The following is a 15,749-nucleotide window of genomic DNA, read 5'->3' on the forward strand; positions in this document are numbered from 1 at the left end:
TAAAATATGTCTACCTGGTGTCTATGAACTGTACTTTTAAAACCCCTTCCATGCTGCGCAAATTCCGCCGCTGTGCTGACGGAATCTTGCGCGGGCGTGGTCATGACGGAACGGTTCCGTCATGAGCACAGCTCAACCGTGGCTCATGACGGAACCGTTCCGTCATGAGCACCGAAGGGGTTAACCTCTTCAAATATACTGGTAATCAGAATACAGTTGATCTTCTACATACTCTTAGAGCGCCTTACTCATTCATTCATTTACTCTTTTTTGTCTGGACACCTCAGCTTGCTCTCCCATAGTATAGCATGCTTGTTCTCAGTTACAGTTTTTGCAGTGTAATAAGTACCTCTAGCTATGTATTGGCTCCCTACTGGACTCAGGTGGGGCAAATAAATGACAGGAACATGTCCATTTGATTTTGGATAATAGTTCTCTTTGGATGAAGGTTCTCCTCCAAATAGTGACAGGAAGTCATTTCCCAAGCATCTACAATGCCCACCTGCAGTCCAGAAAACATCTTCCTCATAATAAGGTCCAGTTGGAGTGACAGCCAGTTGCTGCCGTAGTTATGTCCAGTGTTGGCAGTTTTGAGGATCACCGTGGTATTGGGGCTCCTCTCAAGGAGCTCCATCACAGCCGTTCGGATGTTCCTCAGTCGCCGGATGTACACCTCCACCGGAAAGGAAGTGAAGTGAGCCCAGAGGTTAATAGCGATCACCATATCAGGTCCCCCGCCAAGATTAGCAATGTCATTGGCCATGTAGTGCAGATCTGCTACCATCATTTTCGACATCCGAAGAGGTTTCCCATGAGACCTCCACTGCACCAGCAAACCATTAATTGCATCTGTTGCCAAAAGGGGTCCCGCTGGTGCGTACTCAACATGCAGATCAATCTTCTTCAGAGCTACAGAGTCAAGAAAAAAGAGAGTTACCATGAACATTGATTCACGACACTAGCCCAGCCAAAGATCATTTCTTAAATCAAAACAGATGATGAAGATTACAACTCTTCATTGATGTGCAGTTGCTTTTGTTAACCTTATTATTGGTAGTTGAGCATTACATACTACAAACAAACAGGTACAGCATTTATAGCCGAACATGCAAATTAATCAATTAATGCAAATAACAGTATTTAAATATAGGATGCAAGTGCGTTTTCCCAGTGTATACATGTGGTTGCAAACATAATGAAAACACGCTAATATTGAGTAATAGTTGTGTCCTCATCATGGTAGCCTATCATCTAAGGTGCATTCCAATATTCAGTCCAGACTCTGCAGTCAGTGTGAAATATTGCAGTTTCGTCACCTCGTACTCAGCTGTTATCCATTGCAAGCACTGTTCTGTTTGTGGTCCATTTACTTCTTTTTAGGTCTAGCATTAGCCAGGACCATTTGAAATCAATAAATGCTTATTTATAATATAATTACCTCCAGGGGCTGTCAGCCACTTCTCTTCATCTATTAGTTTGTTGATGTGTTGATCACATTTCCTTCTGCCCACTCCCGCAAGGGGTAGGGGGTCAGCCCACTACAGCTACTGGTTACCTGCACTTTGAGTGGCTGAATTTAGCCCTTTCACAAGGTAGTTCATTATTACTTTAGTGCTGCCGTTGTATGAGGTGCCTGGTATGATAGGAGTGATTTGTACCAGATGAGAGGACAGGGCACATTCCAGCTTTATCAGTTCGTATCTCCTGCTAATGCTGTTATAACCTTCTTTTGAAGTGGCCTCTGTTTACATGACTGATGATTTGTCGCACCATAAGGGCAGCTCATATTAACTCTGAATATAAGCTGAGGGTACTCTATCTTTGCAAAACCAACTGTCTTTCTTTCTTGCTTTCCTTCTGTCTTGCCTTCTTCTTTCATTTTCCTTCCTTCCTTCTTTCCATCCTTCCCTCCTTCCTTCTTTCGTTCCTCTCTTGTTTCTTTCCTTCTTTCTTTGCTGCTTTCTTTCCTACACTGCTTTTGTCTGTTTCATTCTTTTTTCTTAGTATCTTTGTTTCTTTGGTTCCGTGTTCCTTTTTATTTCTTTCCTTCTTCTCTTTTTTTTTCTTTCCTTCTTCATTTTTTGTTTCTTTCCTTCTTCCCCTTTTTTTCCCTTTTTCTTTTTTGCCTCCCTCTTTCTTTCATGCCTTCCTTTTATGTCTTTCTTTTGTTCTTTCTTTCTTGCCTACCTGTCTTTTTTTCTTTCTCACCTACTTTCCCAAAGGCAAGAAGTGGTCTACCAGTACCAGACCTATTGATGTTTTGTTAAGTCTCTGTTAGTCAAAGCATTTTTTTATTTTACTAAAATTATGTGTATAACATAGTTATCTAAATGGTGTGCAGCCAGACTTCATCCATTAGTCTGTGGGTTTGTCATTTACATTTTACTCCCACCCACTCCAGCATGCATCGTGGTGCAATGTGTCAGACCACTTCAGCCACTGGCTGAGTTTATTATGAGTTACAACGTGCTGCCCTTTCACACGGAGCCAATCAACACATAGAGTTGATCCCTTCAGTGCCAGGGAGCACTATGGCAATGTGTATTTTTGAGAAAATGTTTGGCTTTAGCCAGTGTTTTTGTTTAAATTTACTGGGGCCCGAAAGCCTCCCAAACAATACATTTTTGCACAAACCATGACAAAATAAAACAAGAATTGCCAAAAGGTTGGCGTCCAATGCTAAATCTATTGGCTTTGTCAATACTTGGTACAGTTTTGCTTCTGTCATTCTCATACAGCACTGTATCCCAAACTTAAGCATAAACTTCGAGTGGACTTTGTGTTGCCATTGCTCATGATTAGCTGACATGAGGGAATTTATTTTTAAAGTTTCATGTATCCATTTCATTTCCCTTGTAGCACTCTGTAGGAGAGCATCACTTTCCTCACTCCCCCTATCTCTGTCTTCCTGTTCCCAATGGTGCAAAGTATAGCAGCCCTAAGGGGACAGATCTCTGTCTGTAGCACACACAGGGATTATGCCTGTGTGCTGAGGCCTTTATGTAACATATGTGACCGAGTGGGAGGCCTTTCACCTCAACGGACTGTAGAAGGCTGACAGTGGTGGCGGCAACACCTATTTTACTGAGCATGGCAACCCTTTCTACCTGTCACCTGTTAGTTGTTGGGTCGGCCAGCATCTTTCATCTTTTTCAGTTTGTCCTCCAGTTGCCTCCAAGTGCACCCTTCGCACATATATGTGGGACATACCACCTACCACACTGCTGTGACTGCGCTGTACTAGCGCTGTGTAATTTTAAGCTTTCCTCGTTTTTGTATTTGGGTTACTGCTTGCTTTATATTTACCCCTGTTTTTAAACTCTGCTGCCTGCAGCTCGCGCCCCGCTCCCCGCTCCCCTTACCGCATTTAAAAAGTGCACTTTTGTGCCTCTAAAGCACCACCACTTTGGTGGGTCCGGGTCCTGGGCTCCATTTCAGGCGCCATCTTTGATTGGGGCTTCTTGTCCGGCGGCGGCCGCCATTTTGGAGCGGTCTCGCGCGCCAAGGGCTCACTGGAGAGCCTATTTAAGGCGGTCCTTCGTGGGGTGGCGACCTCTACCACCTACCACACTGCTGTGACTGCGCTGTACTAGCGCTGTGTAATTTTAAGCTTTCCTCGTTTTTGTATTTGGGTTACTGCTTGCTTTATATTTACCCCTGTTTTTAAACTCTGCTGCTTGCAGCTCGCGCCCCGCTCCCCGCTCCCCTTACCGCATTTAAAAAGTGCACTTTTGTGCCTCTAAAGCACCACCACTTTGGTGGGTCCTGGTCCTGGGCTCCATTTCAGGCGCCATCTTTGATTGGGGCTTCTTGTCCGGCGGCGGCCGCCATTTTGGAGCGGTCTCGCGCGCCAAGGGCTCACTGGAGAGCCTATTTAAAGTCGCTCCCTACGCGCAGCGGGACGCGCAGGTGGACGCCTTCGCGTAGCCTGAGTCGTGCCGGAGTCCTGCCCGTCTGTGCCCGTCAGCGTCCCGGAGGCGGCGGGGCGGCGTAGGACTCTGGTCAGGCGTGGGTGAGGATGATCCATTACACCTCGGCGATGCTCCGCGCCATGCGTACTACATCTAGCCTGTGTCGCTCAGTATTTCCCGGTCGACACAAGGGTAAACGACGCTGCCCGGCCTGCGGTTGGTCGCCCACTGGGGCGCAGTGTAGCGCCCTTAGGACAACCGAGGTGCATGCGAAACATCTCTGTCTGCTGCTTAACACAAGGTCGTTAGGAAGACATGCCTTGCACATTTACGATCTTCTTGTCAGGGAGAATCCTCTTTGTCTGTTCCTGACCGAAACTTGGTTGGGAGAGGCGTCCAATCCGGACATCTTCACTGCGATCCCTCCGACCTATAACATTTTTCGCCAAGACAGAGCTAAGGGCAGGGGGGGCGAAGTCGCTGTGGTGGTGAGGAAGAACATTTCCTGTTCAGTTCTTCCCGTGAACTCCATTGAGGGCTCTGAATCCCTTGGTTTTATGCTGAGACTGTCTCCAGGCCATGCGCTTAAGGGCCTGTTGGTCTACAGGCCTCCTGGCCCGGTGGGCTCCTTCTGGGAGGACCTACAGACAGCCATTTCGGAGCTGGCGCTGTCTGCACAACATTGTCTGCTGGCAGGCGATTTCAATTTTCATCTTGATGTCACGGATGACCTGGATGGGGCTAATTTGTTGGATATTACATCTCCGCTTGGCCTGGCACCGTTTGTATCAGGGCCTACACATGAGAAAGGACACACTCTTGATCAAGTGTTCTCCTCTGTCCCAATTGTTGACATTGAAACGCGGCCGGTGCTCTGGTCGGATCATAGGCTGATTGGGTTCTCTGTGTTGGAGAATGGGCAGTTTGACACCTGCGCCCCTACGGTGCCCAGATCGTCCTCGAGAGCGTTACACAGAGTGACGCCTGCTATGCTGGAGCAGGCGCTCGCGGAACATCCCTTTTCTCTCTCGGGGGATCCGGATAGAGACACTGAGGCCCTGCAGCAATGGTTGACCGAGAGGTTAGATGATCTTGCCCCAAGGGCAACCCTCCGGTCCACGGCGATACGGCAATCAGCGCCATGGTTTACGGAGGCGCTACGTATGGCTCGCAGCCAATGTAAGGTCGCTGAGCGGGCCTGGCGCCATCAATATGATGGGGAGGCTAAACTCGCCTATAGGTCGGCGGTGAAGGCCTATCACCGCGACATTCTTGGTGCCAAGCGGGAATATCTTGCCAGGAGGATTGAGGTGTCGGCGAACTCCTGCAAGGAGATCTTCACGATTGTGAAGGAGTTCACGTCCCCTACTTCTTATTCACCCCCGCCTGTATCACCTGATGCGTGGGCGTGTGATCTTGCCACTTTTTTCACCGACAAGATTAAGGCAATTCAGGCCTCCTTCTCGGAGAGCTTGGTGGAGGGTTGCTGTGACCCCGGGGCAGGACTTGGAACATCGTCCATGCCTACGGCCACCCTGGAGGACTTTCCTCCTGTCTCCAGTGACATGTCCCGGACTCTGCTGGCCAGTCTCAAATCTGGCTCCCCACTCAACCCCTGCCCCGCCAAATTTCTGGCTGGGATGGCGGCAGTGGTGAATCCCCTGGTCAACCCGATCCTCAATGCCTCCTTGAGGGAGGGGAGTATCCCACGCACCTGGAAAAGGGCAATGGTGATCCCCCTCCTGAAAAAGCCTGGTCTTGATGCCGAGGTCTTGGCCAATTACAGGCCAATTTCACTTCTCCCGGCTTTGGCTAAGATCACTGAGAAACATGTCCATGGCGTATTGTCGAGCTTCCTAGAGTCCAACAATCTGCTCCATCCATCCCAATCCGGTTTCCGTCCGAATTTTAGCACGGAAACGGCGTTGGTGGAGGTCTCTGAGATCATCAGGGAGACCTTGGATGTGGGTGGCAAGACCATGTTAGTCATGCTGGACTTGTCGGCGGCCTTCGACACCGTCCCCCATGAGGCGCTTCTCGCCAGGCTTTATGACATCGGCCTAAGGGGGACGGTGTTCAGATGGTTTACATCTTTTCTGGAGGGCCGCCGCCAGACGGTCTGGGTTTCCCAGAGCTCCGCCGAGATGCCGCCATTGGGAGTTGGGGTTCCACAGGGTTCTGTGTTGAGCCCGACATTGTTTAACATCTTTATGTCCCCCCTGGCGGCTGCGGTTGAGGCTTACGGAGCCCAGATCGTGTCCTACGCCGATGACACGCAGCTCCTCTTCACATGTGGAAAAGATCAGACATTTGATGGGGAGAGAATTCGGGACTGCCTGGACAGGGTCTTCGGCTGGTTCCAGCGGAATAGCCTGAAGGCCAACTCCAGCAAGTCGGAGGTTTTATTCTTCGGCTGTGCCATCGATCCCGAGTGGCGGCAGTGGTGGCCGGCCGCCATGTGTCCTCCGGCACAATCCTCCTTGGTTGCCAAGAACCTTGGAGTGAAGCTTGATAACAAGCTCTCTCTGAGAGCGCATGTCCTTGGCCTGTCCGGCACCTGTTTCGGCATCCTGAAAATGCTCCGCAAGTTTCTTCCTCTATTGTCAGCGGAGTACAGACGGATTACGGTGCAGGCGCTCATTGGATCTAGGCTAGACTATGCCAATGCTCTTTTCCTAGGCCTTCCGGACTATTTGGTCCAGCGTTTGCAGGTGGCACAGAACTCTGCAGCCCGTGCGATCTTTGGTCTGCATAGACGGGCACGGGCTTCTGGGCTGCTGCAGACGCTTCATTGGCTGCCGATCCGGAAGCGGATTATTTTTAAATCCCTGACGCTGGTGCACAAAGCTTTGTTTGGCTCAGGCGCAGGATATCTGCAGAAAAGATTGGCTTTCTATCGTCCTGCGCGCTCACTGCGTTCGGAATCCCTTTTCACTGCTGTGGTCCCACGCGTGAGGAAGGCCCGCATTGGGGGACGCTCTTTCAGCCTCAAGGCCTCCCAGCTGTGGAATTCGCTTCCACTGGCACTCCACAGCACTCCCAACTTGCTTCAATTCAGGAAGAATTTGAAGACTTGGCTTTTTAATCATTCTGTTTAGGTGGGCTTCTTTCTTTCTCTTTTGGGTTCTGTTCTTCTTGCTATGTTGTTATACTCTGTAGCTGCCTGTGGAAAGCGCCGGGACACTCTTTTAGAGTAGCCGAGCGCTATAAAAATGCATTTTAACATAACATAACATAACATGGATGACGTGTGTAAACTTGCCCCCAAGCCACGGTTACCCTGGTTTCCATTTGCCTGAAACAAGATCCAGTGGTATCTAGGATGGAGGAATAGTAAGATTCCAGGCAGCTTGTGTGCACTGGAGGACTCTTTCAGACATTTCAGACATCTGTGGGACGTTGGTCGTGGGCCAGGCTGGAGTGTGTTTAGGAAAAGAGACAGTGGGTCCCTTTGAAGTCAAGGAGTTTCCCCTGCCTTTTCCTGTCACTTTGGCCTTTGGAAGGGCCCTCATCCACAGGTTATGAGGAAGCGCAGTAGGACAGACGGTGTGTCTTTTGTATACTGGATTTGGATTTCTGCAGGAAGGAGACCCCTTCTGTTCCACCAAGTCAGCCGATAACTTAGGTATATAGATGGGACAGAAACTTACAGTCATTGAGCCAAGACTTCCTAGCCAGAAGCTTGGAATCCCACAAGAGTGAAGCCCAGGAGAATCCTTAGAGTGCCAGGGTTAGGGTAATGAACACTAACTTTCCTTGGCAAGTTTAGAAAACTATATAAATGTGTCAGGAGAGGCTGCATTAACACTGTTACAAGGATAAAACTAGTAATTACTAGGGAGGGATTCTGGAGGGTCTCTTGTAAGAGGAATATGCTGCTGTGAAGGCAAGGGGCTTTGAAGGCGCCCAGCTAGACAACTTGACATTGGCACTGGGGCATTGGGAGAGACCTGCACCTGTGCTGTGACTGAGACTCAGAGGCTCAGATGTGTCCCCAGCACAGGCAACTTTACCACCACCTAAATCGGAAGGAGCCAAGGAAACTCAGCAGGTCAAGTTCTGAAGGACGTTTGCCAGCAACAGGAAGTATTCAGGCACAGGAAGAAGCCAACTGTCATTGACTGTGAAAAAAATGATGAAGACATACAAGTACCGTGAAGAAATCAAAGCTGCAAGACCATAAGCACAGCAACCTCATCACAGCGTCCTTTTCACCAATGTTGCGACTACAGCTACAGACCTGATCAGCAGGTTGCGGAGCTCCAAGCACAAGAATGTGAACATGTTGGATGGGCCAACATTCTCTCTGTACAGTGTGCCTTGCCAGAAGCCCACCCCCAGAGCAGCATGTTCACTAGCCAGCCAACTCTGCCTACAATGAGCCACACAATCTTTGGTTGGTCTATCATGTAGTGTGACATTGAACCCAGAACAGAAGGAAACTATTAGAACTAACAAGTGACTGTAAAATTAAACTGAACCGCAGGAGATAACATAGTGCCACAGAGATTCCCTGCCACCGGAGCAACAGGCCTATGCACTTCTACTGCCAGAGATGGTCTTCGCGACCACAGTGGGTACTGTTAAAATTAATGCCCATAAGATTGGCCCTTCGTGAATAATCCTGTCATTTCTTAGCTATGTGAATAAGAATAAATACATTTTCTTATTATTGATCAAAGTACAGTGATATATTAACTTCTGTTTGATGGTTGGTGAGTGCTGAATCTGTACCCCCACACCATCTCCCTGAGTAAGCACTAGGCTGCTTGACCTTGCTACTATGATGTCAAGTGCTAAAGGAGTGTGCTTGGTTATCAGTTTGAAGCATAATAGTGGGTTTAAGCCCTGGGACACCAGTCGTGTTACCCTAACTGAGTCCAGAAACTTCTGAAGACCACAAGACCCCTGAAACGTTGTTATATACTAACTAAGACTAGCATTAATGATTTTCCAATTTTACTTCAACAGTACTCATCCAATACCCCCAGTCCCTTCCCATCCTTTTTACGGCTTGTGCCTCATTGCTTATTTGTCTTACATGGAATGAAGTCCACAAGATACTCCCACCACTGCCTCAATGTGGAGTCACCAAACATATAGACAATCTTCTCCCTTAAGCAGCTGCTGACTGCCTGCTGGGTCCGAAACTTCTTGTTGGAGCAGGAAAGAGATGCCCAGGTGTCCTTATAATAGTACCCGGATGGATGTGTTATCTCCAGGCCAGGGGTGCAGGCCGGTAGCTTCTTTGCATCTGTTGGGGATACAAAATGTAGACGTCAAATGTGAATTCCCAAAGGGATCATTATTTTGTGGTGTGATTCTAGCACCCTATGACTAGACATGAAATACCTTATTTCAAAGCAGGTGTGTCCTACACAAAGAATGCATAGGTTTTTTGACAAGTGCTAAAGTGAGGAAAGACCTGTCTTCTGGCCCTCAGCAACATGTCTTTCAGTACCTTCGTTGTCCGACGAAGATGAATGCGTAGAGCTAAGAGCAGTCAGCGCAACATCCATATTCAGAATCATGGTCATACAATGACACCGCAGATTTCTGTAACATCATCACAATGCTCCTGTACTATGGCACTGACATGTAAGCCCTCTACACAATGGGGGGGGGATAAGATCAAAGAGGAGACTGGAAACTTGTTAGGTTGTCTGTCAAAGTGGGGGTGATGTAAAGGGAAGAACAATAGGACCCAGTGACACTACTCCTTTCCATGTTTACAGTGGGGACACTGCCAAGTGCTGAACAAGAAGTGAAGGAAGGAAAATACCATTCTAGTGTAGGGCAGCTCTGAGAGAAGTTAAAGAACAAATCTATCAGTGAGTCTATATGATACAAATATAGAATGCCAAATGTAGCTGTCTGAGTGGCATCTGCATCAGAGGACGGTGAGCACAACAAATATGTATACAATGTGAGCACTCCAAAGACATTGGCAGCAGACACAATGGGCTTCCTTAAGTCTTCATTACCAATATGTGGTTTCATACATAATGCTAATATTATATCGGTGCCCCTGCTGCATATTTGTACCAAACAAATGAAGAGTTGGCCCAAAGGCTAGGGCGATCGACCTCGAATCTGGGGAACGGGGTTCGAGTCTAGGCAATGACGCTGAACATCCTGTGATTCTGTGCAAATCACTTAATCTCCCCATGCCTAACAAAAATGAATGTGTCCTCATGTAATGCAACTGGTGCTATGTAAAGCACTCTGATACCGGATTCGGATCAAGTTTGCGCTACATAAATCTCTGTTGAAAAAACTTTTCTATGAGGACATTTTTCTTTTATTTATTTATTTGCGGAGTTTTAAATAGCACTGGCTAGACCCGGAGGTATCAGAGCGCTTTACATGATGATAAGTGAGTTACAAGTTAACAAAATTACCAACAGTTACAGGAGCCAAGTATAACGAAGAAAAAACAGACAGTGTTACGTAATAACATGAGTTACTAGCAAATAGCATAACCAAGACACATGTCCAAGAAGCAAAGAAGGAACAGGGGGGAAGGTAAAAAGGGGTAGGGAAAGCAGATCGGGTCAGGCAGACCGGCAAGGGGGGAAGTGTTTCAGGGGATGGATTCACCGGAGGGAGGGGGAGGAAAGGACACACAGCAGAGAGATGAGGGAAACCATGTCCAATGTCCGGCTAGGTAGGTGATGGCCGAGGGGGTGAACCAGAGCCTAATCTCCTCTATAGCTGAAAAAGCAGCTCAACCGGGCAGCCGCCATGACTGCTCAGGCTCCGCAGTTAGCAAAATTCACGGTCCATTGTAAGATCACAAAACAAAATCGTGGGAACATGAGAGTTGAAGGGCCATCGTCTATATAACCTCAGGTGAGTCCGAAGGTTCAAGGAGGGGGTAGAACTCAGGGGATTAGAGCCGGAAAGGAAATACCTAGACAGGGAGCTCCCGGCCGGAGCTCTTTACATGTCAGCCATCTTGACCATGGGAGCCTGCAAGTGCCTGGATAGTCTACTGCGAGAAGAGCAAATGCCCGTGCTCCTGGGTGTGACCGTGCGCCGGGACTCGACCTCGGGGCACAGTGAGGGACCCCCAGCACTGAACAGAAGCAACCTGCCCAGTCCGATGCTCAGCAAAGAGGCCGCCTTCAAAGCCCGAGTCCGCCTGACCTCTGCCATTTTAGGGTCAGGCAAACCAGGTCCTGGTCATCGCCGCAGAGATATCCATGCCGAAACCTCTCATCCGCCCCTGGGGCCAGAGCAGTGGGCAGCGTTATGCCGGAGGACTTCTCCCGCACTTTGTGGGCCGCATTTATAATACAAAAAGTAACAATACACCTACAACAAGCCAAGATTATTGGCTTTGTCAATGATTGTTAGTTGCAGAAGATAAATAAGCAACAACTATGCCTTCGTTGTATAGAATATTGAAATGCTTCCGTTCTGAAATTATAAAGACTATGAAAAAACTATAACGAGTCTCTTTGAAGTTACAAAGATAGTGAAGGGTGGTACTGCTGCAGAGTTAAGATTTCTATTTCACCCTGAGGGTGAGGGCGAGGGCAAAAATTGACCAGTCTTAGCACCTGCTTTTTAGAATTGCCGGTGCTGAGCACTGGCAGGTCCCGGCCCACTTACAGCCCTGACAAAAAATAACAACACTGCTAAACTGTTCACAAGGCCATGAAATACATTCGGTTGCGCACCTCTTCCGTGTGTTAACATAGTCCCACACAAAATTCTGGTTAGATCAGTCAAACACTTTATTACTTAATTAACATTAAACTATACAAAGCAATGCAAGAGAACACCCATATTCTAAACAAAAGACTTGATGTTTCCCCCTCAACTGGTCTTTGGAATCTCCCTCCAGTGAATCCTAAAGCCACCTTCAGTCAGTGTTGCAGCGCTGCCCACAGGCAGCGCTCAGCAGCACCACCAGCAGAGCCCCAGGTCCAGTGAGCACACAACACTTCCTGTTGGAACTCGTGGCTGAAGGTACATGGAGCTCACCTGCGCAACCCGTGCCAACTGAGAAAATGCGGCTGTCCCGGCCCCCGCAGGGGGCCATCACAACGGGTGGCCCTTTAGTGCCATTTGGCACATGCCACCCACTGGCCAAGGGTTGGACTCAGGATTGAGTTCTTTGCCTTGGAAAGCTAGGCGCGTCACTTCCGGTGGACAGAGGTCAGGGGAGGGTACTTATACCTCCCCCCACCTCTATGGTGTCCTCTTTGCGCCAGACACGCCGTCTCCCACCCTACCGCTTACCCGGCATGGGGTTGGCAGGCAATGTACGTAGAGCGTTGTAATGTTTTCTTTTTCAATGCAGGTGGAGTTACAGGGCGATCTGGAAGCAGACGGGTAGAGTAAGGGTACCTCTGCGGCAGACGGGTACAGTAAGGGTACCTCTGCACGGCACAGTAAGGGTGCCAGAGCCAAAGACCAGGAGCCTCAGGGCAGGTTACTGGAAAACCGCCATGGCACCCCGTTAGTCCTTTGGGCGGTTGGGGGCCTGACCAACCGGGGGTTTGCCCTGCTCCGCTCCTGAAAGGGCGTGAGTAATACGAGACCAACGTGTCACGTGATCCGGAAGAGGATCACCAAAGATGTAGCACTGTCTGGGTATCCCACAGTGCTGGCTTATCAGGCGGGCGGGGGCAGCATATGTTGGTACAGCTGCTCACCCTTGGATCGCCCGTAAGATAACCCACCATATTGCATACTTTGTATGGAATAAACCTGCAGCAATGTTTTCCCAGAACAAACGTTGTCCTGTGTATTTATTTGTGCATGCATGCTCAGACGGTGGGTGGGGGTAAGTTGCCGATAATGGCAAAATGAAAACTACACTGAACGCCGGGTTGATACGATAAAGTTATTTTGAGGGGCAGGATGTTAGGAAAATCTTTGACCATGAGCAGAATGTTTTAGGGCTGCTATAAAACGCCTGGCAATATTTTTTTTATTTAAACACACACGATGAGTGTATTTGTAAATATAGCCATGTTTGATCAAGTCATGCATTAGTTTTTATTAGGTCTCGCCTGACCCAGCGCATGCGCTGGCATGGAGAGACTTTTTGTGAGGGCTCAAAAAAATGCTACCATGGCCGGCCTAGAGCTTGAGTGCTTGTGCGCGGGTGCGGGCCACGCTTGATCGCGATCACTTTCACGGCCGCACGGCCACTTTGATGTTTGATCGCGATCACTTTCACTTTCGCGGCCGCTTTCATGTTCTCCGTGAGCCAATGCTTGTTTCTTATTCCTGTTGCATACTTTTATTTTGTATGACAACATTCCTCTCGGTTTTTGGACTGATATATGGTAGTTATTCACTATTTTTGTACTTTTGAGAACAAAGAATTTTAATAAAGAAATGTGAATAAAAAAAGAAAGAACTTGCAACAGTGTTCCACTCAAGAATATTTACAACTGGTTACTAATGCAGCCAAACCTAACAATAGATCTTCCTCTTACTAGTACCTGTCGGTCACATCAACCGAAACATATGGCTCCATAGACAGTATTACTGTCTAGTGCAGACATCTCGAGAACGTTACCAGATATACGCACCAGCAGAAAAGCTGCAAAATCGTGATGCACGCCGGGAATTCTGGGTGCTTGTATGCAAAATAGTTGGCTGATACGTGTCGGTTTCAAAATGTTATATTAGTCTTTTATTTGCAATTGCTTTCCCTGCAATACCCTACTCCTGACCCAGTCCTGAGGCGGAAGCCGGGAGCTGGAGGTACTAAAACAAACTCGGTTTGCATCGTATTTTAATTTGTGTGGTGTCACTTATTAACTTGCTTCACCTTATTACTGTTCTAGGCACAAGCAGTTAAAAAGCCTCTTTCTTAATTCACAGCGCTGTTGACGCTGTCGCGCTATCTTATTGACAAAGCGGCCGCCATTGCTCCTGGCGCGCTCGCCGACCACGCCCACTAGAGGCCACGCCCCCTTTTTAACATATATAAACGCTGACCTTTCAGCGCAACGTTCCTACTCCTGACCCAGTCCTGAGGCGGAAGCCGGGAGCTGGAGGTACTAAAACAAACTCGGTTTGCATCGTATTTTAATTTGTGTGGTGTCACTTATTAACTTGCTTCACCTTATTACTGTTCTAGGCACAAGCAGTTAAAAAGCCTCTTTCTTAATTCACAGCGCTGTTGACGCTGTCGCGCTATCTTATTGACAAAGCGGCCGCCATTGCTCCTGGCGCGCTCGCCGACCACGCCCACTAGAGGCCACGCCCCCTTTTTAACATATATAAACGCTGACCTTTCAGCGCAACGTTCCTACTCCTGACGCAGTCCTGAGGCGGAAGCCGGGAGCTGGAGGTACTAAAACAAACTCGGTTTGCATCGTATTTTAATTTGTGTGGTGTCACTTATTGACTTGCTTCACCTTATTACTGTTCTAGGCACAAGCAGTTAAAAAGCCTCTTTCTTAATTCACAGCGCTGTTGACGCTGTCGCGCTATCTTATTGACAAAGCGGCCGCCATTGCTCCTGGCGCGCTCGCCGACCACGCCCACTAGAGGCCACGCCCCCTTTTTAACATATATAAACGCTGACCTTTCAGCGCAACGTTCCTACTCCTGACCCAGTCCTGAGGCGGAAGCCGGGAGCTGGAGGTACTAAAACAAACTCGGTTTGCATCGTATTTTAATTTGTGTGGTGTCACTTATTAACTTGCTTCACCTTATTACTGTTCTAGGCACAAGCAGTTAAAAAGCCTCTTTCTTAATTCACAGCGCTGTTGACGCTGTCGCGCTAGCTTATTGACAAAGCGGCCGCCATTGCACCGGGCGCGCTCGCCGACCACGCCCACTAGAGGCCACGCCTACTCCCCCTAGAAATGTGCTTGCATAGGAAGCGCAGCGGACGAGCGCAGCGGGAGCGCCGTTTGCGCGCCGAAGGCGCGCCTAAGGCAAGCCCGTCTGCGCCCGTCCGCGCTAAGACCGCGCCAGGCGCCGGAACCCCTGCCCAAATTCCATCAGTCCTCAGGTACGCCTCTAGCGACCTCCACCAACTCCGAGGTAAGCTCGACTGCCCCTGCAAATTTGATCTATCTACGGTACTTGTCTCCTCCAGCTGCTCCAAATGTCACTGGACCCTCAACCTAGAAGCCGAACGGACAACATCCCCCAAAATCTTGCGACCTCTCTTTACAGGTGCCCTGATAAATGCCAGGTCAATGTGTAAACACAGTCAGGACATCCACGATCTCATCATTGACCACGATCTGGACTGTCTCATGATCACTGAGACCTGGCTCACTGAAGACAGTAACCCAGACATTGCCACCGCCCTCCCCCCGGGCTACTCCTTCCATAGGCAGGATAGACAGAAAGTCAGAGGAGGAGGTGTCGCAATTATCCTTAGGAACACCTTTAACTGTCACACCTTCTGCCTTGATCCCCTCACCGACGCAGAAGGCATAGGATTTTGCATAAACCTTAGCCAAATGCTCTCCTTCACCGGTGGCCTTATCTATCGTCCACCTGGTAATGCAACGAAATTTTTGGACTCGTTAGACGACGCTCTTGGAAGCTTCCTTCTTCGCTACCCACACTTTACCCTCCTGGGAGACTTCAACATACATCTCGAATCCACAGCAGACCCGCATACCAGAAACTTTCTGCAGTCGTTGGACATCTTCAAACTACAACAAAGCGTCAAACTTCCCACACACTCCCTTGGTCACACTCTGGACGGTATCTGTTCAAACTTTCCGTCCCTCTCCTCCCTATCCCCCTTACCTCAAATCTGGACTGATCATTGTCTAATCCCCTTTCATATTTCCAGCTGCCACACCCCTATTTGCAATAAACGTATGCGCCATCTCACCCACC

General features: G+C 48.7%; 1 protein-coding gene across 1 annotated transcript in view; it reads right to left on the bottom strand.

Moving 5' to 3' along the window:
- Positions 1-379: 379 nt before the first annotated feature.
- The window catches only part of LOC146839617 (NXPE family member 3-like), a 294,129-nt gene continuing 278,759 nt past the window's right edge, over positions 380-15,749 (bottom strand). Inside the window, exons 4-5 of the mRNA XM_085651695.1 lie at positions 8,953-9,165; positions 380-909 (exon numbers count right to left, since the gene is read on the bottom strand). Coding sequence (XP_085507821.1) covers positions 380-909; positions 8,953-9,165 — 743 coding nt within the window. The remainder of the gene's footprint in view (positions 910-8,952; positions 9,166-15,749) is intronic.

This window comes from Triturus cristatus, chromosome 4_1 (assembly GCF_964204655.1).
Source record: "Triturus cristatus chromosome 4_1, aTriCri1.1, whole genome shotgun sequence".
Classification (NCBI taxonomy): Eukaryota; Metazoa; Chordata; class Amphibia; order Caudata; family Salamandridae; genus Triturus; species Triturus cristatus.